The sequence below is a fragment of the Ictalurus furcatus genome, chromosome 27 (assembly GCF_023375685.1).
Source record: "Ictalurus furcatus strain D&B chromosome 27, Billie_1.0, whole genome shotgun sequence".
In the NCBI taxonomy this organism is placed as follows: Eukaryota; Metazoa; Chordata; class Actinopteri; order Siluriformes; family Ictaluridae; genus Ictalurus; species Ictalurus furcatus.
This window is the reverse complement of record NC_071281.1, coordinates 9957641-9981438: the sequence shown is the minus strand read 5'-3', so window position 1 is coordinate 9981438 and position 23798 is coordinate 9957641. Positions and strand designations below refer to the sequence as shown.

Genomic DNA, 23798 nt, shown 5'->3' with positions numbered 1-23798 from the left:
CAGTCCACGTCTCTGCCAGAACTGTATTTTGTAAACCGTTTAAGAATGAACGCTAGGGCACATGGTGGCTTAGTGGTTAGCACGTTCCCCTCACACCTCCAGGGTTGGGGGTTCGAATCCCACCTGTGTGTAAGGAGTTTGCATGTTCTCCCCGTGCTGTGGGGGTTTCCTCTGTGTACTCTGGTTTCCACCCCAAGTCCAAAGACATGCATGATTGGCATGTCTAAAGTGTACAGTGTGTGAATGTGTAGGTGAGGTGTGTAGGTGCTGTGCAATGGATTGGCACCCCCATCCAAGGTATTACCCCGCCCTGTGCCCCATGCTCCCTGGGATAGGCTCCAGATTCCCTCTGACCCTGTAGGATAAGCGGTATAGAAAATGGATGGAATATATGCTAAATGTTTGTTTTCATATGGGTTGAGGCATGCTCAAAGTCAAGATGTGGTTGTTATACAGGAAATCTATTAGACGACAAATGATAAAGCATAGCTCAGAATACAAAAAGCTTTCAGCTGGCATCTGGCAGCATGAGTGGCCTGTTTACTGAGAACAGGTGAGCTACAGTAAATCAATCCTTTAAGCCAGGGCAAAGGTAGGCAGCCTTATACTAGGCAAATATAGGCAGCCTTGGACCCCCAGAAGCCAAAAACCCACTAAAATATATATGTACATATACATATATTATTATTATTATTATTAAATAACGTATGCTGAAATTTTAAATATTGATGTCAAAACACTGAAATGAGGGCCCTATTCCTATATTTTGCCTAGGGCCCCCAAATCATTAATACACATAATCCATTAAGTTTCATGGAAATAGAGAAAACTCAGAAAACCAAATGTCTCTCTGACTCTTAGTATTAATCATGCGATCATTTTATTATTAGTTATGTTCACCATAGCAAACGTCCATTTTCTCAGGTGCTCTCTCAGAAAAAATGGATACTACACTATACATTTCCTTGTCTCTTCTGTGGTACGCTTATCTTTTGTACCTTTAGATCTTTAATCTGGAAACATGGATATTTTTCTAAAACCTTTAAAACGTTTAAGATCCATAATTGGACCATAATTATGTTTTAAAGCTTTAAAGGCACTATATGCACTGTTCTAGGTAAAAGACACATACTAAAGTTACAAAAAGTACATTTGAGAGAACCAGCCCAGTGACAAGGAAAGGTACAGTTTAGTACCCTTTTTGTCTGAGAGTGTGCATTTTAATTGTAATAGTTTAAAATATTATCGAGATTAGAATCAGAGTCAGAATCAGGTTTATTAGAAAAATAAGATATCACTCAAAAGGAATTCAGCACAACCAGATATAAAAAGCAAACATGGATTTAAATGTATAGATCTATTATTTGCTGTACACTCTCAGAAAAAGGGTACTAAACTGTACATTTCCTTGTACTGTTCCTTGTTGTGGAAAAGTACAGTTTAGTACATTTTCTTTCTCATTGTCAACAATCCTGTCCAGTACAGTAATCATTTTAGCTCCCGTAAGTGCATATTTCACACTATGTACAACAGACAGAAAGCCATAGCATACCAGAAAGTCTAAAAGTAGTTGTGAATAAATGAATAAATGATGATTTTACTGTCTAGTGCTATATTACCCAATGACAGTGCAGTGCTTGGCATGAAAGAGCAGCCACTAATGCTTTTAAATATTGTGAACACAGTCTAAAAAATTATATGCTATGATTAAACATATAAACATTGTCATTTTCATAGTTGATTTTGAAAAATTTACATGGAACTGTGATTTCAGTTAAATAATAGTGCTGAGGGATGTAGGTGTGCTGAGAACTGCCTACAGGTAAGGGCATGTGGCTCTTTAGCAGCAGCTGTGGGACTGGTCATCTTTGGTAAGAGCACACCTGAGCTTCATGTCCTGATTTGAATGAAAGGTATTTGCTCAGTATTCGGGTGAGAGCTGGAACACAGCAGGTGCAGAGGCGCAGACAAAGAGGCAAAGCAAGATGTCCAAGCTTCAGGACACTCCTATGGTAAGCCTGTTCTGTCTATTTAGATAATATATGTTTTTTTCAATTTCTGTTAAACTCTATTTAAAGCTCTAAAGGCAATCAAAGGAGAGGTTTCACTTTAGAAACTGATGTATAAATCTGTCCTTTGACATATTGTTGTAATTTCAGTTGGTAGCTCACATCATTGAAGTAGAGTTCTCTGAGGTGGATTTGAACAGCCATGGGTGATTTGTTGGAATTCATGTTTTTGGTGTAATAGTGTTTAGTATATACACTGTACAAAGATTATGAAAAATAACTTTCATTTTAACAATGGCTCCCAGGAAAAACATAAAGCCAGAGTTTTATTACATAAAATGTAATCATGATCTGTGATTTCTGATGCAAATGATTACTTTTGCATGGTTTATAAACTTTCTCACACACACATCCTGCCATAGTTCCTAGTCAAATTATGACCTCCACCTGTCGCCATGGAAACACACATATATTTGTACACCTGTAGCATTTTACATAAAACAGGGTCTTTCTGAGAGCCACGTTTCACAGTGGAACTTGTAAACTGACTATGGGTCTCTGTGTAAATGTGTATCGATTTTACTGTGTTATGATTTATTCAGGAATCTCATTATAGTTACTGTGAGAACTGCCAAACAGTTCTTTTAAAATTTTTTCAAAAGATTTCACTACATGATCATAATGTAGGGAGGGATGTGTGTATTCATATTTTTTGTGCAAAGAGCTATAATCAGTAGAATACAATTAGTTTTTATTATTATTCTTTTAGGTACATTGTTGTGCAGTATTATCTCCAAAGTGGTCTATAATATGGACATAATATGGTCCCTTTCATTCATAAAGTGTAAAATGTTCTCTGTAATTACATTCCTTAATGAAAAAAAATTGCTCGTTTTACTGGGGCAATAATTATATCTGTCAGTTACAGATTCTTTCATTTTACAGTGGAATAAAACAACTTCACCAAGATATTTCACTGTTTTTTCCCCCATTTGTATTTACATATTTAAATCATTATTTAAATACGGTGATTTTCGTATCGGTCAGTTTCATGAATTCACTGTTTAGATTTGTAGGAAGGTAGCAAAACTCCAGACTCTGCTGTTCCATCTTAGATTCTGCCTTTTGTTCTTTCCAAGACTGCTCTACTGACTTGCTTTCCTTCAGCAAGGAAAATCTATTGTGGTCCATGAAGTCACCTGTGGCTCCACCAGCAGAAAAGCAGCATGTTTGCATGTGCAAAGAATGGAAATGGAAATAAGGCCTGCTTTGCATGAACAGGCTTCTGAACAATGCTTATGTACGTGCCGTCCACTTTATTAGGAACACCTATACTCTTCATTCTCTTCAGTCACGCCATTATCCAATCATGTGGCAGCAGTGCAATGCATAAAATGATGCAGAAATAGATCAAGAGCTTCAGTTCATGTTCACATTAAACATAAGAATGGGGAAAATGTGATCTGGCATGGTTGTTGGTGTCAGATGGGTTGGTTTGAGTATTTAAGAAACTGTTGATCTTCTGGGATTTTCACTCGCAACGGACTCTAGAATTTACTCAGAAAGTGTGGAAACTTTCTGCCTGATTGTATGCATTGTGCTACTGCCACATGATTGGCAGATTGGATAATTGCATAAATGTGCAAGTGTACAGGTTTTCCTAATCAAATGGACAGTGAGTGTATGGCAGTATGCACATATAATGTATGCATAAATTGAGTATCTATATTGTATGTACATAGGTGTTGATTCAGCCTGGGAAGAAGTGTGCAAATTGTGGAGAATCAGTACTTGAACAAGATGAAGAAGGGTGAGAGTGAGATCACTTCCTGATCCCACACTTATAAAAGTTGATGTTTTCCTTCATTGCTCATTTTATATATTTTATTATGTGCCAGTATTATATTATGTGTTCCATATATGTTATTTGTTTGGGTTATTTAAAATGTAATGTATGTGTTTCTGTGGTTGTGTCATATATACAGAAATGTGTTAAGTTGTCAGTGTTACTCTGAAGACGTAGAAACTAAAGAAGGGTCAAGCCATAAAGCTAAAGAGAAGCGGAATAAAACCCATTGGACAGCCGGTCGTTTGGGGGACATTGAATTTACTGGGACCAACAAGACCAGGGGCAAGGTATGTTAGAACTGATAACTATATTAAAACCAGGCATTTTGAGATTTTCAGGATTATATTTTTGACACCAAGAATGTGTTGGAATGTATAACATACTTTTAGCATTACACTAAAATCCAAAAATACTTATACAGTGAACGTTATTGACATAGATAAAGAGGCACTGACTAGGTTGTGAAGCCATTTAAATGTACTTGCTTAACTTAGGATACACTTACTAGGAGCCAGGAGAAAATTAGAGAAGACATTCTGAATGTTTTATGTAATTGAATATCTTCAAAAATGTCTTTAAACTTGTACACAAGCATGAACAATTATACAATGACAAATGTTTTTTGTATTATTGACCACAAGTTGTACAAAGTCATATAAATCCGGTTATTACAGCCTATTTTCTGCCATATAAAAGTTTGCTTGCTTATTAGACATGTGCATTACTCATACACTCTATTTGTCAGTCCAGTTTGCCAGGGTTAGCAGTGACACAGAGCCAGAGCTGATCTACCAGCTGCTGACTGAGCAGTGGGGTCTTGCTCCTCCACACCTGGTGGTGGGGCTAGTGGGTGGTGATGAACAGGCCCAGATGAAACCCTGGCTCAGAGACACAGTGAGGAAAGGCTTAGTGAAAGCTGCACAGAGTACAGGTCAGGAAACTTATTTTACACAAGGAAATAATAATTAGGCAGGTCAAACATGGTTGGCATTCATAGCAGTCACTTACTATAACCCTCACCAGGAGCATGGATCCTGACCAGCGGCCTGCGGTTTGGCATCACAAAGCATCTGGGCCAGGCAGTGAGAGACCATTCATTGGCCAGTACTTCTTCAAAGGTCCGTGTGGTGGCCATTGGGATTGCTCCCTGGACCAAGATCCACAACCGAGAACTGCTGCTCTCCACCAAGGTTGTGACATCCTACAGCATGGGGGAATATTTCCTTATTCATTTTACTTGCCTAGATTTTTTACAGTCATATGAAAATGCATATCATTATGAACATTTCCTATTTTATATGTTTGTCATTGATGTATGAAATAAAACACAAGGGGTGTGCTGTTATAGGAAAATACTCGATGCCCAATGTGAAGCAGAGTTACTATTACTAACCTGAAGACGATTCTTTTTTTAATAAGATCCTGAAGTGTTTTATTCCTCTTATAGCAGAAATGTGAAAGGATTATGATTTTTACTTTATTAAAGAATGAAATGTACTTTTAGCAATTTATAGTTACATTTAAAGTTATGGAAAGTCTGTGAGACACATTAGTTCCTATTATCACTTACATTATAACAGCTATATACAGTCATTCTCACACCAGCCTCTTTTTTCCTCTCCCTTAAAGTTAATAAAACAAACAAACAAACAAACAAACCCCCACTTTGTCATGTTACAGAGAAACTATAAATTCCTCTAGTTCTGAGACCAAACTTATGGACCATTACAAAGTGCTGACTGCTAACACTGGAGAAACCTTCCATAACAGTTAAATGTCTTGTTATAGCAAGTAAAAAAAAATCAGAGATTAGATGTCTTTGTTACACAATATGTTATTATTATTATTATTATTATTATTATTATTATTAGACTTAGATTATGTGGAGCACCCACCATAAAAGTCTGAGTTTTTACTAAAAGCACATTAATATGGTATAATTCAAATACAAATTACCCACTAAATTTGGGATAAATGGAAAGGTTTTTCTCCCATCAACCACCCCTTTAACAGCAAACTTAATTTTGTTCTTTAAATCTACAGCCTGATCAGCCAGCGCCCTACCCCTCAGAGGATCTTCCCCATGGGACTGTGTACTCTCTGGACTGCAACCACTCTCATTTCATCCTAGTGGAAGAGGACCCGAAGAAGCCTGGTGCTACCAGTGACATGCGTGTCAAACTGCTAAAACACATCTCCTTACAACGTACTGGACATGGAGGTACGTGCATAATTGTCTCTAGTTCATTGAGATCCTTATTTGTGACTTTTCCTGTAGCTTTTATTAGTCTAAATACTTTTTTCTCTTAATCCTTATTTTCTCAGGGCCTGGCAGCTTTGAAATTCCTGTCTTATGTCTGCTTGTTCATGGAGAACCAAGGATATTGCAGGTCTGTAATAATATGATATTTTTCAATGAAACAGAATGATTTCAAATGGATGTTTCACTTAAGTTACTAAAATAAAGTAAGATGTTTGTTACTTGGGCTCCATTCCACATGTAGAGAATGTACAAGACAATTCAGAATTCAACGCCATGGCTGATCCTGGCTGGCTCGGGGGGTGTAGCAGACATTTTAGTTACACTGATAAACCAGGCTTGTTGGGATGCTGACATTGTCCAAGAACTTCTGATCGACACATTTCCCAATGGCCAAAGTGGTGCAGTCGCTTCCTGGATCAAATTGGTAAGAGCTAAATGCATTACAAAAAACAACAAAATGCGTTAACTTTTGTATTTGCTCTAACAAAATTAGTGTTACATTTCACCAATGAATTTTCCAGTTTTGTGGGGTTTTTCCTACTAGATTCTGAAAATTATGGATAATCTCCACCTGTTGATGGTACATGACCCCGAGCAGGAGAACTCCGATCTAGACACAGTTATCCTCAAAGCACTAGTTAAAGGTTAGTGTTTCCAGCATGTTATTACCATCTACCAAATAATTAGCCTCCTAAAGGTCACAGCTTTTTCCTCCCTTAATAATATTTAATGCAATTTTAATTGTTATTCATCACTTTTATAATGCAACACAGATTTGAGTCATTTTGCCTTGTTTAACCAAGTTTTTGTCTTCTGTTCACTTTCCCCTCAGCCAATAAAAGTCAGAGTCAGGAGGCACAGGACTTCCTGGATGAGCTGAAACTGGCTGTGGCCTGGAACAGAGTAGATATTGCAAAGAGCGAGATTTTCAATGGAGATGTAGAATGGACTGTGAGACACTCATGATTTTATATCAATGTCACTATAAATCACTGTAAAGAAATTTGTAGTGAATGTATTGTATCTATTTATGTAGTTATCTGTTTGTTATCAATGGATCAATTTTCAACTCATTTTCAGGGATGGAAGTTTTATTTACCATATTTATAATATTTTTCTCATAGGCAGATGATCTTGAAGAGGTCATGATGGATGCCTTGGTCAATGACAAGCCGGATTTTGTTCGCCTGTTTGTGGACAATGGGGTGAACCTGGCCGAGTTTATGACTTACAGCCGTCTCCAGGAGCTCTACTGCACTGTGCGTGAGAAGAGCCTCCTGTATAACCTCCTCCTGAAGAAACACAATGAGAAACAGGTGCTGCTATCAGCTCGATCGGCTGGACCTGCTCACATGGAGATGGGGGATAGACGGCCTCGCTTCACTCTGCTTGAAGTCTCTAAGGTCCTGAAGGATTTTCTGCATGACTCCTGCAGGGGCTTTTACCAGAAACTTCCAGTGGTAAGAGAGCATTTCTGTATATGTAGCTGCATAAATACAAACATTTAAGAATATAAAGAAATGTTTTGAAACAGGAAGTAGTTTGTAGTTCTTACATAGGCGTAGTAGATTTACTTTCCACATTATGTCCTCATATAATATGATACAAGATGTACAATGATAACCATATTCTGCAGAAGGTTTTTTTAATGACTTTGGGATTTTGGTCTAAATGCTCCATCTCAATGTACTCATTTAGAAGGGTTCTGCAAGGGATTATTTTTTGGATGGCTAATGGCTCTATCGTTCTAAAAGGGAAAATGATTCTACATTAAACATTCCCCAAGAAAGTTTCCCCAGAAGGACATATTATTTAGCTTCTTCAGTGCTTGATAGAACCAATTTCCCTAAGAGTGTATACACTTCTAGAAAAAAAATTATTATTCAAGTATACTTTATGGTTGTTATCTGCTTAAAGTTCTATTTATGACTTTCTCTGGAAGGGAAATCTTTTGTGGCAGTATTTATCATAGAACCTTAAGTGTCCCTTCAGAAAGAGAAACCAAAAGAGCTCTTTCGGGTTTTTGATAAACGATTGTAAGTTTTTCAGTGTAAGTCTCCTATTAATGTCCCCTCAGAGTTATAATGCTTTGGTTTTATTTGCATCACCACCAGGAGAGGGTAGGCAAGGGTCGGCTCTTCCACAACCAGAAAGACCTCATCGACCTGGAGCAGCACTGTGAGCATCCCTTGAGGGACCTCTTCCTCTGGGCTGTCCTGCAGAACAGACAAAATATGGCCAACTACTTCTGGGCCTTGGTGAGGTCACACAGCCCTTTGGAGTGACTGGCTGATTTTCATAAACCAACTCTATTTACATCTCTATCGCGTTATCCTTAGAAAGACCATTTTATCTGGAAGTGGTTTATCACAGGCAAATTGGTTTGTAGGTGGTTGCTAAAAGCTTTATGACTGCAATTACAGCAATGTTGCAGTGCAGCCTTTCCACTGAGCTGGAATTATATTAATATCAGTCTCTGAGGAGTTTAGTATCATGCACCCATATTGTCTTTCCCATACCTTGATTATACATCTATGTTTGAGCATTGTGTCTATGTGTGTCACAGGGACCTGAGGCAGTAGCTGCAGCTCTTGCTGGCTGTAAAATCCTAAAGGAGATGGCTCATTTGGAGTCAGAGGCCGAGAATGCTCGGAGCATGAAGGAAGCCAAATATGAGCAGTTTGCATTGGGTGAGATTTGCGCTACAAATATTAGCACAAAAATTGCCCAAATTAAGTACACATCAACAGATTCCTGAACATCCAATAATCTGTCATTCTTACCATCTGCCTACATTGTTGACTAATGACTAATGACTAATTGCATAGATTATTCTGTGGACATGTTAAGTGCATTGTACTTTATTGTTAAAAAAATGTTGGTTTTTAAAAATTATTTTATTGTTTATGCTGGCTGCAGATTTGTTTAGCGAGTGCTACTCTAACAGTGAGGACCGAGCATATGCTCTGCTGGTGAGAAAAACTAGCTGCTGGAACCAAACCACTGTGCTGAACCTGGCCACAGAGGCAGATGCAAAGGCCTTTTTCGCCCATGATGGAGTCCAGGTAACAGCTCCCATTCCACCTGTTTCTGATGCACAATTTACAGACTTGTGCTCACTAGCTCACCATACACTGAAAGAAAAAAGGTCTGCTGAATTTACCTAATTAAAAGTGCAAAAAGATACTCTTTTTATACCCAGTCATGTTACTGACCTGTTTCCAATTAACCTAATTAGTTACAAAATGTTCCTCCAGCTGTTTCTTTTTAGTAACACTTACTGTTCCAGCCTATTGTTGCTCCTGTCCCAACTTTTTTGAGACATGTTGCAGCCAACAAATTCAAAATTACCTTGTTTTTTTCTTAAAATGGTACATTTCCTCAGTTTAAACATTTGATATTTTACATTTATGGCATTTTGGCAGATGCCTTTATCCAGAGCGACTTACATGTATCTCATTTATACAATTGAACAATTGAGAATTAAGGGCCTTGCTTAAGGGCCCAACAGTGGTAGCTTGGCTAGGGCTTGAACTCCTGACCTTCTGATCAGAGCCCAGAACGTTTAATCACTGAGCCACCACTGCCCCGTTTTCTATGCCCCGTGATATTTTTTCTATGTTCTATTGTGAATAACATATGGGTTTGTGAGATTTGCAAATTATTCCATTCTGTTTTTATTTACATTTTACACAGCATCACAACTTTTTTTTTGGAATTGGGGTTGTGTGTATATATATATATAAACAAGGGTCCTGGGATTGTGCTGATGCTGCTTTATCACTCACTGTGTTCTTCCCTAGGCATTGCTAACTAAAATCTGGTGGGGAGCCATGAAAACAGATACAGCCATCTCTAAACTGGTTGTGTCTTTCTTCTTTCCACCTCTAATATGGACCAATCTGATTAAATTCAGGTAGGAACCCATTAGAAACAATGTCATTCCATATCTTGTAGATAGAGCACAAATCATCATCACTGACAATGGCTTGATTAGATCAGCATTCATCAGCATTGAGTGTGTGTATGTTTTTCAGTGATGAGGAGTTAGAGAATCGAGTTGGAGGAGAGCAGTTTGCAGAGCTGGATAGTTTGGAGACAGAGAAAGCCCTGCTACTGACTGATGACGACCCAGCGTTAGTCCTTTCATTAAAGGAACTTTAGAAAGACATGGGATTTTTAAAGAGATTTCCAAATTGTCTTATAATACCTTTATAGAGAACCTGTTTCTTATCTGTCTTCTATGTGTGTGTGTGTTTAAGTGATGTGGAGGCTGCCGGTGATTCTTCAGCTCAAAGCTGCGGTGCGGCCTGGAGCCAGTTCATTCTGCGACGTTGGAAGCGCTTCTGGAGCGCCCCTGTCACTGTATTCCTGGGCAACGTTATCATGTACTTTGCTTTCTTAGTGCTCTTCACCTACGTGCTGCTGCTGGACTTCCAGCCTCCACCTCCAAAAGGCCCTTCTCCAGCTGAGATCATTCTCTACTTCTGGGTCTTTACACTAGTGCTGGAGGAGCTCAGACAGGTGTGAATATGAAATGGGAGTCAGTCCCATTTTAGAGCTTGTCTTTCATATTTGTAAGTATAATTAGAATTGCACACATCAGATCCAGGATAAGATCAGCACATTAGCTTTTTAAATTAGGCTTGCTTTGTGCCTTTGCAATGGTAGTCACAGTAACAAGTATTTTCTCAAAGCAAATAATCTTGCAGCTTTGATGAACATTTCATCCATCAATCAAATGACCTGGTTGAAAGTGTTCTTCAAATTATTGTTTTGTGACTGCTCCAGAGGGAAATCAGCAAGGGACTTTACATAAGGGAGGGAACACCTCATCTGGTTACCCCACAGCTTGTCCCTTCCCAGTCACGGTAATACAATGTATCAGGAAGTGTGTCTGTTAGCCAATGAGGCACTAACCTCACACCAGGTGGGAATGGTGTAGACTAACTGCCTTTATGATTTTGGCCCAAATATTTGCTTTCAAGAGGCACCAATGGATGTGTGTGCATAACCCTTTGAATAAACCTCCCAAAAACTTTCAAATACCACTTGAATCATGCTTTGGTGGAACAGGAACTTTGCACACTCAAAATCCTCCAAGGCCTGTTATATACGCTCTTGCTTATTAACTGGCACTTCTGGATAGGGGGCAGTCCTTGATTCCTTGACTATTTGGATGCTTATTTAATAGGTATGCCAATGTAGACGCAATGAAAACTGAGCTGTTTTGTATAGATCCTCTTACTTTGATACTGATTATTTTATTACAGTTGTTTCAATACCTGTTTTAATTTCAAGAACTTTCTCAAGATTAGCATTTTTAAAGGCTTAGCAAGTCTAAGATACCTACTTCAATGAAGTGTGAACATTAAAGTAAAGCTTGGAATTTGTCTAAAATATTTACTTTGTGCACAGTCTGCAGTTTGCATCTGTGACACAGAAACAACTGCATTTTTACCCTCATCAAGAATTCCACATGCCATGCAAATGTGCAATGATCTCAACTCTATGACATGCATTCATATGATGCAGTTTCACTTTCATTTACCAAATAAGTCTACCAGAAGTTTCGAGAATGACTTACAGATGTGTGTTGTAGATTCTACACACACATTCTCATGCTAGAACACAGGCCATGATCTAGTAATGCCATCAAGCTAAAACCCTGATAGAGACAAGTTTGAATGAGAGTTAGTACAGCTATGGGAATAGTAAATGTTGTAAATGTTGTGTGTGTGTGTGTGTGTGTACAGATTTAATGCTTGCTTAAGCGTTTAGTGACTCATTCAACCACCTTGGTGCCAATACAAAGAGTCTTGATGCACATTTTCCTCATGTCTTGAGGGATAGCAGATCAGTCCAAGCTGTGCTTGTGGCTCAAATGAAATGTGGTACAGGTTTTAATCAGTGACTTCAGGTAGATGGTGCACACTCAGAAAGGATGCGTTAATATCCTACACACTTTTTTTCAACGTGTTAAATTATCCAAGAAATGTGATAAAAAATTCACACAAGTGACCGACACATGTGTTCAATTGTCGTCCAATCACGTAACATCCTTGATGAGATGTCCACCAGACTTGTCTGCCAGATATGTGAACAGAAACACTAGGGTCCAAGGGTGGAAAGGGGAGGAGGGGTTGTGTGTCATCTGCATAGCAGTGGTAAGGGAAGCCATGCAATGACATTACATCTTTAGTATACAGGGCTCATGAAAGAGGACCAGGTGTTGAGCCACGTGGGACTCCACCTTAGCAGATATAACTGGCCATCCAGCAAACCATCGCCATGCTGGGTCACATATTCCAAGTCCTGTAAGGATGGACAGTCTTGTGGTTGACCATGTCGGTGATTGCTGAGAGGTCAAGAAGGAACAGTTTGGATAATAATTTGGCTGATCTAGCCACATGAAGCTTCCAAGTAACAGCCACAAAGGCAGTTTCTGTGAAGTGTGCCATTTTGTAGCCAGACTGGTTATGGTCCAGGAGGTCAACTGATTGTAAACAGCACATGCAAGAATTCAAAAGAGAAAGGAGAGAAGTGATACCAGTCATGAGTTGCTATCTAGCCTGAATTATTTAAAAAAAAAAAAAAATGAGTATAGCCCAGACTTGAAGGTAGTTGGTAAATGACTGGATGTAAAGGAGCCATTTACAGTGGAAGTGATAAAAGTGAGGATGTGTTGGGACATGGAGTAGCAGAGTTCGTTAATCTCTTCAAAGAAGGTGGCAAAGTCATCAGCAGTTAGAGAGGAAGAGGGGGAGGGTTGAGAAGTGGAGAAAAAATGTTATGAAACTTGAGTGGGTCACATGCATATAAATAAAACATGATATGAAAGTTTCCTTCTTCAAGGGAAACATTTGTGTCATGTGTTAATACCTTGAACAGTCTGTGTACTGAACTGAGCTAAAAATGTTTTTATTTAATGCTAAAAACAAATTATTGCAACAGTTGAGTTTGTAAAATTGAATTCCATGTGCCATGTGTCCCAGAGTTTCTTCTCAGATGAAGACATGAGTATATTGAAGAAGTTTAAGCTTTATGTGGAGGATAACTGGAACAAGTGTGACATGGTAGCCATCTCTCTGTTCGTGATTGGGGTGTCATGCAGGTACGATGCTTCATAGACACTTGAATGAAAGCAGCCTTTAATAAATGTAACCTGTATTTGACAACTTTTTTATTGTAATCTCAATTATTCTTCAAACTCTAATTGGCTAATGGATGCCTTTGTAATCATGTAAAAAAATATATATATATATATTGCCATGTGCATGTTTTTTTTTTTTTTTGTATTTCAAACCCTTTTCAATTAAACATTTTGTCAAACAATAATGCATTTTGTATGTATAGGATGTCAGAAGGAACATATGAGGCTGGACGCACCGTCCTGGCTTTGGACTTCATGGTTTATACTTTAAGGCTCATCCACATCTTTGCCATCCACAAGCAGCTTGGGCCCAAGATCATCATTGTTGAGAGAATGGTAACCACATTATAATATATTATTTGAAACCCACAGGGATGATATTAGTGTAATGTGTAAAGAGGCTTTTTGCCATTATGTTTATGAAATCTGGAGGACACTACTACTTAATATTTGGGGGTTCCACCTATTACCAATTTTTTAGAAGCAGCTTGACATCCATCTTTTTACTTTTTAATTTGAATCATAATATATTTTTATTATTAATTATTTATATTACTTTTTTTTTGTTTCTCTGTCTTCTGTCTAATTATTTTGTACTTCACACATACTCCTTAGTAAGCTAATGTGTTTAAGTAATTCAATATACATATATATTTTGTGTGTGTGTATCTATCTATCTATCTATCTATCATATATATATATATATATATATATATATATATATATATATATATATATATATATATATATATATATATATATGATAGATAGATACACACACACACTCCACATAATGAAGGTTAGGACGGATAATGCAGATAAGCAAATGTAGATAAGAGGTTAATGAGAGTGAGACAGGCAGACAAACATGAGACAATAGCGAGGTCAAGAAATAGGCAAAGGGTCAGGCGATTGGCAAACTGGGCAAAGCTAGAATGGAGAACGAGAGATGAGAATAAGATCATGAACCAAAACGAGGAACAGGGTATAATCGCTTGCTACAGTGGTAACACTAATACTTCGCAAAGACATTTTTAGAAAACAGTCTCTTTATACTGTCCAGTGAGTGTGTGAAATTGGATGCAGGTGTGTGATTAGAATGAGTGAGTGTTCTGGGAATTGCAATCCATGGCAGCCATGTTTGTAGGCCGCAGTGCAGGATGGGAAATGTAGTCACTGGTTTGTTGTGATATGACAGAATATATATATATATATATATATATATATATATATATTTTTTAATTTTATTTTTTGCAAACACTAACAGCAAACAGATGGAGCGCTTTCAGCTACATCGTAAAAGTTTGAAATGTCCTAAATTAATAAGGTTCTTTTTCTTCTTCTTACTGATAGTAGTAATGTAGCACTGTACTTGGTATGGACTGTTAACTGATTCAGGACATGTTTGTATTGTTTTCAGATGAAGGACGTATTCTTCTTCCTGTTCTTCCTGAGTGTGTGGCTGATTGCATATGGAGTAGCGACTCAGGCTCTGCTCCACCCAAATGACCCCCGACTGGACTGGGTGTTCCGCAGAGTGCTCTACAGACCATACCTGCACATATTCGGCCAGATTCCCCTCGAGGAGATAGATGGTGAGCTTTTTTAGTGATGCAGCTTACACATAGCCTATGTCACATAGTGCATTTGATGCATTTCTAATCTCCTTTAACCATTTTATCTATCTCTTTTAGCACAGACAAACCAATATAACATGCCAGAAAGTATTTTAAATGAAGACTTAATGTATTATTAGTTGAGGGACTGCCACAAGATGGAGACAGAGCAGGTTAATCATATACTATTTGCTGCACTTCTATCCACAGCGGCTAAAATGCCCCATGATAACTGTACCATGGATCTGCACCTGATCATAGACGGCACTCTGCCCCCCTGCCCAAACATCTATGCTAACTGGCTGGTCATCCTGCTGCTGGTTATCTATTTACTTGTCACTAACGTTCTTCTGCTAAATCTGCTTATTGCAATGTTCAGGTTAGAGTGGGTTCTAAATACAATTACTTAGATTTGATTCTCTTTCATAAGTAATAAGTAATGTACTACCACTAAACAATGATGACATTCAGTGATTTTCATTTAAAATGCAGGACATAGTGTAATGTATTGTCAGGCTGCATCAGCTTTCACATTTCTGCTTGTGCCCCTCTCACAGCTATACATTCCAGCTGGTACAGGGGAACACAGATATCTTCTGGAAATTTCAGCGGTATAATCTGATTGTGGAATACCATAGCCGACCCGCTCTTGCTCCACCCTTCATAATTATCAGCCACATCTCTGAACTCTTTCTGACGTTGTTTGGAAAGGCTGAGGAAAACACTGAGATTTTGGGTTGGTCATGTTTAACATTGAATTAAAAAAATAAATTCACCAAAAGTAAACTGATCAGAGAACAGTTTCACATTTGGGCTTATAATAGTTAGGATACGGTCATCCTACATAGTTCTTAAAAAAGATACAAGAAAAAATTTTCTTCCCTAAGGTGCAAACAAGGTAACAACAGTGGAATTAAGGTTCAATTATGGAACATAAATTACTTAAATCTTAAATTAGTTAGAGGTACACTATAATCACCTTCCAAGGTGTAAGATATACAAGTACAAGATAATTAAGCCCTTTTGTTTTTTTCTAAACCTATATATCAGTATATAACACTTAAATGGGTCATATGATGCTATTTTAAAAGTTCATTATTTTGTTTATTGGGTGTTATAGAATAGATTAACAAGCCTGAAAGTGCAAAAAACAAATTTTTTTTTTTTACATACAGTACATTATTGCAGTACCCAGAGTGCTCTGATTGGCCAAAAACCTCAAGCGTGTGTCGGAAGCATGTAACGCCCCTTACCATAATCGCAAGCTTCTGCTTCCAAGGCTTCTAAAGCAATTATAAACACAATCAGTTCGAGCCCGAGTCAGATTCAGAAAATTCGGATGATCAAACAGATCAATCGGAACCAACTTTGCAAGCACAACTTGAGCAGAACGTTTCACAGCGGTAATATTTATTTTGTAAAACCCTTACCTTTCAGATCCAATGTTAGAATGGTTTAATTTGTCTTCTTCACTGTAACAACTTGATGTCCTGAAGTGAACATAAAATACAGTTTAAAAAATGGTTCTAACAAAGACACGTAGTGCATTTATGTTAGTCAAATTGTGACCTAGACGCTTGCAGAATTGATATCTGGACTTCGATCGAGGCGTTTTAGGCAGGTCTGGAGCAGTGATCTCTGTTAGTTAGAATAAATCCATTTTTTTGAGAGACTATGAGCTTTGTAGCTTCGCAAAACTTACACATACATAACATGTCATACATCCATTGCAAAATATACTTTGCATGTTTCTTCTGGACTACATACCACTCAACAAAATATTAGTCAGGAATACTCTACCAGTATTTTACTACCAAAAGGTAGCTGGAATTAACATGATACTATGTTTAATGGCCAGAGAGGGAGATGCCACCAGGGTTAGATCAGAAGCTGATGACTTGGGAGTCTGTGCAAAAGGAGAATTACCTGGCCAAGCTTGAGAAACGTCATCTGGAGAGCAGTGAGGAGAGACTCAAGAGCACATCCTCCAAGTGAGTTAGTCTCCAGCTTTTTCCTTTTGACTGTACAGAGCTGTGTGCTTTGTGTAAGTACCATTTTACTGATGCCACTACTATCACCATGTTAGGGTGCAAAGCTTGCTGATGAGTGCGGCACGGTTTAAAGAGCAAGAAAAACGTTTGGCATTTATGGAAGTGGAGGTAAAATCGATTACTTCAAATGTCCCATGAATCAAGATGGTACTATCCTCCAGATAACTCTGGCCAACACAGTTATATTTTTGACCTTCAGGTGAAATACTGTGGAGAGGTGCTATCCTGGATGGCAGAATGCTTCAAAAGGAGTACACTAAAATGTGACAAAGATGTTCCCAAAAGCCCACGTAGGTCTTCCTCTTGATAAACAATCATGTAGACTCCAACTTCAGTCTTTTACTTCTGTTACAGTTTAACGTTACAGCATCTGTTTATTTCACAGGCACCAAGGACAGCAGTAAAGGGGCAGCATGTTCATCAAAGAAAGATGAAAAGGAATGACAAGCTTGAGTGCGCACAAACAAGGAAAAGCCTCAAGTTGTGTAATGACTGTAATATCAAAATATTGTTTATGTGCTTATCCAACTACTGACAGAACTGAAGTTTTGTAATAGAGATGAAATTCCACCCTCCCAAAATGGCAAAATGAATGATTTTGTATTTGTAATTTCATGCACTGCATTTCATTTTCTTTCTATTTATTTTCACTGTTGCATTTTTAAATGTTTTTTTTTTAAAGCTACATCATATATTTAAAATCCACCGACATATTTTGCTGGTAATTGGTGTAGAATAATATATTTTTTATTTTATTTTTTTAATTTTATTTAAATGCTTTTATTATTTGTAATATTCAGGGATTAAAGACTAATGACTAATATTCCATTTTTAATTTTTAAAGAATTTATCTGTTAAACCTTTTGATGTCATTTTTTAAATGAAATTCTGTGGCTAAAATGACTGGTGATCCAACTTGCACTTCCTCCACCTAGCTTCCCTGTTTTAAGCAGTGATGTAAAATTCTAGGTGTGAATCACAGGAATTATCTTTAATAAATGATCTTTATTTTCTGCTCACCTCCAAACAGGCTTTGAAAGTGCAGCGTTCTTTACTAGTCATAGGACATTCATCCAAGCCTTCACGCACTGATTATTCATTGTCGGAATGACCAATGCAACGCCGTGTTCTCTCAGTTAATGAATCAGTGACCTAGGGAAGTAATAAAAAATAGACTTCAGCAGTTTGCTCAGAGCATTGCTGGAGAAAGTCACCAACTGAACAGTTACTCTCTCTGTCATGAGAAATTGTTTATTCTGAATGTAAAACTTTTTATGAAGATTGTGCCACAGAAAGAAAGGAATCATGTCTGAATACAACTTTCACCTGTGACCACCTGTAAAGTAACAATTTGGGTATGTAGTCTATTTATTATAATTCAGTCAACATTGCCTAAATCTTATTTTATATTGCAGAATATATTACTAAGCTCTTATAGGTAAGATTGGGTTAAAATACAATATATTTGTATGTTTTCAAAAGGTGGAAAAAAAAACAAAAAACGAAAAACTGGAAGGTGAAATGCTCACTGGATTGTAAATAGATAGCATATTAACTGGGACTTAACTATAAATAGGATGGTTTATATTTTTATTTATAGCAATTAGTTATATTTTCCATAATGTTTCGGTTCCATCTTTGCTGTCACTGTCAAAACCTTGACATATGTTTCTATTCTCTAGGTCTCTATTAGCATATCACCTTGAGATATATTCTGTCACTCAGCTGAAACACCCTCAGGGCTGAGTGGTGTGTTAATCAGTAAACACATGTATGCACACTTCACAGTATTGGTAACAGGAAGTTACTGCACCACAGGAAGTGCAGCCTTCCCACCTGGCCACTTTCACAAGCTTGAAAAATAATTCATCAGCTTTACTCCTAACAGCTTTACCTGCTTTGACCTAATAATCACATGAAGATGAATGTCACTGTTCTACTTGTGATGGATATGCCGAATGTTCAGCTGATTAAATACAACTTTGTGTAGGACCTTTGTTTATGTGTTGAAGCAAAGCAAGGACGATGAGCTTGAGTCAGCAGCGAGTTCCTAGCTCGAGCACTGTGACTCTGCCAGCATTACCTCAGGCGCAGTCTAACTCCAGTGTCAGTGATATGAACAGGTAGAGATTACACCTTACCCATAAAACTAAATGGTATCACTAGACGTGAAACTGTGTTTGAGTCAGTTTTTACTATTATCAATGAGCAAGAAATATATAAACCTCATGCAAAATTTGTTTTAGTATCTATTCTGCAGTCATTAAGGTGTTTCGTGGTAAAGGACTGCAAATGAATGAACTCTACTTCTTAAATGAGAGTATCAGGTACACACACACACACACACACACACACACACACACACACACACACACACACACACACACACACACAGCCCTCTACTAATATTGGCACCCTTTATAAATTTGAGCAAAGAAGGCATTGAAAAATTGTCGTTATTTTTCGAAAAAATGTTACAAAGATACTCCGCTCTCATGGATATCAAACAATTGCAAACAAAACACAGGTTTATTAAAAAAAAATCTTTGTTAAATATAGGTGTGCAACAATTATTGGCACCATTTTAGTCAATACTTTGTGCTACCTCCCTTTGCCCAAGATAACGGCTCTGAGTCTTCTGCTATAATGCCTGACGAGGTTGGAGAATACATAGCAAGGGATCTGAGACCATTCCTCCATACAGAATCTCTCCAGATCCTTCAAATTTTGAGGTCCATGCTGGTGGACTCTCCTCTAAAGTTCACCCCACATGTTTTCTATCTGTTTCAAGTCAGGGAACTGGGATGGCCATGATATGACCTTGATTTTGTGGCCAGTAAACCATTTTTGTGTTGATTTTGATGTCTGTTTTGGATCATTGTCCTGCTGGAAGATCCAACCACAATCCATTTTAAGCTTTCTGGCAGAGGCAGTCAGGTTTTCATTTAATATCTGTTGATATTTCATAGATTCCATGATGCCATATCAGTATCCTAACAAAATGTCCAGGTCCTCCGGCAGAAAAACAGCTCCAAAACATTAATGAGCCACCACCATATTTAACCATGGGCATGAGGTACATTTCCATATAGTCACCGTTCTGTGTGCACCAAAACCGCCTCTGATGTTTATTGCCAAAAAAAGCTCCATTTTGGTTTCATCTGACCATAGAACCCGATCCCATTTGAAGTGCCAGTAGTGTCTGGCAAACTGAAGACGTTGGAGTTTGTTTTTGGATGAGTGTAGACTCTTTTTTCTTGAAACCCTTCCAAACAACTTGTGGTGATGTAGGGGACTTCAGATTGTAGTTTCGGAGACTTTCTGACCCCAAGACGCAACTAACTTCTGCAATTCTCCAGCTGTGATCCTTGGAGATTTTTTGGCCTCTCAAACCATCCTCTTCACAGTGCGTTGAGACAATACAGACACACGTCCAATTCCAGGTTGATTCATAACATTTCCAGTTGACTGGAACTTCTTAATTATTGCCCTGATGGTGGAAATGGGCATTTTCCATGCTTTTGCTATTTTCTTATAGACACTTCCCATTTTGTGAAACTCAACAACCATTTGCCGCACATCACAGCTATATTCCTTGGTCTTACCCATTGTTATGAATGAATAAGGGAATTTGGCCTATTTGCAACCTCATACTTATACCCCTGTGAAACAGGAAGTCATAGTTGAACAGTTTCCTGTTCCTAGTCACTCAGGTGTACAATTTTTTTTTTTTAATCAGTGGGAATATACTTCAAACATATTTTTCTCATATGAATTCATAGGGGTGCCAATAATTGTTGCACACCTGTATTTAAGAACATTTTTTTTTTTTTTGATAAACCTGTTGTTTGCGCTATCCATGAGAACAGAGTAAATTTTTCACAGCCTGTGCCAATATTGGGCACTGAGATTATATATATATATATATATATATATATATATATATATAAATAAACAAGCCATGTATAATCATTAGACAATAAATATGGATTAATATTTGTATGAAGTAATATTTTATATTTGGTAAAGTTTATATATGAACAAAAAAGCAACTCATCTCAAATCCTTCTCCCTTTCATCTTGCCAGGTGGCTTTTAAAAACAGAAATGGGGTCATTCATTGAAGAGTATTTCCAGGTATGCAACATGATCTGCTCCAACATGAACACAATAACAGATTATTGTTTTTACTGAGTTTCGATTACAAAAATGTGTTTTCACAAGTACAGTACTGTGCAAAGCTTTTAGGCACATGCAAAGAAATGCTGTAGAGCAAGATGCCTTCAAAAATAATTAAATAAAATGTTTCTACATTTTAAAAAATATATACACTTAAAAATATATAGAGAGAGAGCAGCAAACAGTAGTAAGTGAAACAAAGTCAATATTTTGTGTGACAAAAAAAAAAAAAAAAAATACAAATAGTAGCCTCCGGTACAATTTGTGCAGTTTTAAAAGGAAATTAGCTGTAAGTTTTATTGAGCATCTTGCAGAACCAGCTATGGTTCTTCTGGAGATACTGGCTGTCGCACTTGCTTCTTATATTTGCAGCAAAACCCAGCAGCCTTCATTATTTTTTTTTTTGAAAAGTGGTCTCTTACGTAATATGCTGCTTGTCTTTACTTAATATGCTGCAACATTTAATTATGTTTGGGAATCTAAAATGTTTTTTGTACTAACTTGATAATGTAGAAGTCATAAAATCAAAACTCTATAACAAAGTTTGTACTGAAAAGAATAGGGTGCCTAAAACTTTTGCACACTACTGTATATGTGTACGCACATCACCTAAAAATGATAAATCTCAGTAGATCGTTTGCTGCACATTTAAAATGGATTTAAAAATGGGATCTATGATGTTAGAGAAGTTCATGTTATATTTGGCAAAGCTTTCACATCCTAGTAGCTTCAATAAAATATCTGTTTAGATAAACTGCCCCTGTGGCTCGAACATGAAGAAGAAAAAAACATCCAATCAGTGAGAACAATGAGGTATTTCTTTTTTGTTTAGTATATGCTGTTGACTCATTCTTGCACTTTCATTCACAAATTCAAGCTTGTGAGTTTTGGGGGTCTGGCTTGCCAGAAAGGGAAGGGCTGGGTGTTTTCAGCTTAGCTTCACCTAACTTCAATAAAGTCACTGAGAATACCTCTAATATAATGATACTTTTCTTTTTTTACTGGTAGAATCAGCTTCTGATTAAAGGGCTTCGGTCTATTTTAGAAGAGGTTCAACTATATGAAGGTAAGAAACAAATGCTGACAGATTTATCTGCACTCTACATGACAGGTCAGTACAACATATGGACTATATAATTTCATTTGTTCCCAGGGGAAGGTCAGCTCTTTTTCTTAGCTGATGTATGGATTCGATTTTTCTCAGAAATTCTGCCGACACTGCAGGCCATTTTTTATCCACTACAGGTATAACATCACACTAATTTCCCAATACAAGAACTTTGAGCCATAACACCGTCAGAAGCATATCAGCACTTACATTATTGAACTGCTACCCTTCCCTGTATATTTTGCTCAACTCCAGGGTCATGAGTTCACAGTAAGGCAGATGGCCCTTCTAGCCTTCAGGGATCTCGTCCTGATGAGGCTTCCAATGGAGGAGCTGCTCCCCACCAACACTTCTCTGCTCCCCACGCCCATCACACAGATGCTGTTAATCCTACAGGTAAGTGACATTTCCACACACATACACATTAATACACATACTATACAAGTTTTCTTGTACCTACTTTGTGTGATTGTTTATGTCCAGGGAGTCCATGAGCCCAGAGGCCCCTCAATGGAATATTTTCGCCTTGAGAAAATGCTGGAAATGGTGGTTTCTCCCTATCTGTGGAACTGCAAACACAAAGGTAACAAGGTAACAACATATGTCTATATGTTAATGATCAAGATCAGGTGTTGTCAAAAGGTTATTGAATGCTATGGACCACTTCCAAATTTACTCTTCTTAAATGGTGGTTTAAAAAAAATAAAAAATAAAAAGAAATTTTTAAAAAGGCACACCAAACCACATCAAACAGCTTAAGGACAAAACTATAACAACAGTTTCCAGGAGCAATTTATTATAACACTAAAAGGTATTTACAGCAATTTTCCTGATCACCACTTTTATAGTAGTATATATATAGTAACAAAATTAAAACATTTATAATAAAATCACATACTCACTACCTACATGGTACAGAGCCTGCTTTCAAAGTCACAGATCTTAATGAGTCAGCATTTTACATTTTAAACCTTGTTAACATGTTATTGTGCCTTCCTCATTCATTCTGCCAGGCTATGAAGAAGAAATCAGAGAAAATAAGCACCTCATCCAACCTGAGATAAGGATCACGCAGCATATTTCAGAGGTCTCGCTTTTGACTCCTTTATTGGAGCAGGAGGGCGAGGGGCATGTGGAGAGAGGAAGCAGCCTGCGGCGTCACCCTGTATCCGATGGCAGATCCTTCATCAATAACATGCAGCTTCTCGCTGTTACAAGTAGGACGCATTCGGGGTTAGAAGATGCACGTGGGACCACTGATGAAATGAGGGAAAGGGATAAGAGGGATCACTGTCGAGTCAATCCCACATTTCAAAGCCACAGTTGTTGAGACATTGCTGGATGTACTTATTTTCAAACTAAAAGCTTAGCCATTCTGGAAAAGATGAATAAGTGAGTGAAGAGATGGAGCTTACACATTTATTTTTCATATATTAAAATGTTCATTGGTGCACTACCCACACAAAAATTCTAATTAATCAAAAGTATAATAAAACACAAGAAATTAGTCATTAAGTTGACTTTTAGGCCATGTCTTTAGTCCTTGTTGTCAGCATTTACATACATACATA

The 23798-nt window shown here is 37.6% G+C and overlaps 2 protein-coding genes and 1 long non-coding RNA gene across 4 annotated transcripts; 2 read left to right on the top strand and 1 right to left on the bottom strand.

Moving 5' to 3' along the window:
- Positions 1 to 1870: 1870 nt before the first annotated feature.
- Positions 1871 to 17962, top strand: trpm5 (transient receptor potential cation channel, subfamily M, member 5). Its single transcript, XM_053617127.1, has 26 exons — positions 1871 to 2012; positions 3752 to 3819; positions 3995 to 4145; positions 4609 to 4789; positions 4882 to 5048; positions 5902 to 6079; positions 6184 to 6248; positions 6363 to 6545; positions 6666 to 6765; positions 6954 to 7072; positions 7246 to 7581; positions 8236 to 8379; positions 8688 to 8811; positions 9041 to 9186; positions 9925 to 10037; positions 10159 to 10257; positions 10384 to 10645; positions 13117 to 13235; positions 13478 to 13610; positions 14695 to 14869; positions 15101 to 15269; positions 15448 to 15626; positions 16749 to 16881; positions 16977 to 17049; positions 17141 to 17231; positions 17327 to 17962. The coding sequence occupies exons 1-26, from the start codon at positions 1986 to 1988 to the stop codon at positions 17383 to 17385; spliced, it is 3594 nt and encodes a 1197-aa protein (XP_053473102.1). The 5' UTR covers positions 1871 to 1985; the 3' UTR covers positions 17386 to 17962.
- LOC128602963 (uncharacterized) lies at positions 5132 to 22713 on the bottom strand. The gene is made up of 5 exons (XR_008384921.1): positions 22438 to 22713; positions 17962 to 18093; positions 16321 to 16380; positions 7221 to 7413; positions 5132 to 7014 (listed from the first exon to the last, which is right to left on the bottom strand). It is a non-coding gene; the product is annotated as an uncharacterized LOC128602963 (long non-coding RNA).
- LOC128602961 (proline-rich protein 5-like) lies at positions 18755 to 23789 on the top strand. 2 transcript variants are annotated; one of them, XM_053617125.1, is made up of 8 exons: positions 18755 to 19064; positions 19188 to 19268; positions 21029 to 21077; positions 22128 to 22185; positions 22273 to 22364; positions 22483 to 22623; positions 22711 to 22810; positions 23241 to 23789. In XM_053617125.1, exons 1-8 carry the CDS (start codon positions 18967 to 18969, stop codon positions 23555 to 23557), a joined length of 936 nt encoding a protein of 311 aa, XP_053473100.1. In that variant the 5' UTR covers positions 18755 to 18966; the 3' UTR covers positions 23558 to 23789. The 2 variants fall into 2 exon arrangements, with proteins under 2 accessions (XP_053473100.1, XP_053473101.1); XM_053617126.1 differs by lacking the exon at positions 19188 to 19268.
- Positions 23790 to 23798: the final 9 nt, after the last annotated feature.

Coding starts and splice junctions, on each gene's coding strand:
- trpm5 (XM_053617127.1), top strand. CDS start 1,986: ATGTCCAAGCTTCAGGACACTCCTATG. Junction 2,013..3,751: donor AGCTTCAGGACACTCCTATG/GTAAGCCTGTTC, acceptor GTATGTACATAG/GTGTTGATTCAGCCTGGGAA. Junction 17,232..17,326: donor AGATGTTCCCAAAAGCCCAC/GTAGGTCTTCCT, acceptor TTTATTTCACAG/GCACCAAGGACAGCAGTAAA.
- LOC128602961 (XM_053617125.1), top strand. CDS start 18,967: ATGAGCTTGAGTCAGCAGCGAGTTCCTAGCTCGAGCACTGTGACTCTG. Junction 19,269..21,028: donor TTCTTAAATGAGAGTATCAG/GTACACACACAC, acceptor TCATCTTGCCAG/GTGGCTTTTAAAAACAGAAA. Junction 21,078..22,127: donor TCATTGAAGAGTATTTCCAG/GTATGCAACATG, acceptor TTTTACTGGTAG/AATCAGCTTCTGATTAAAGG.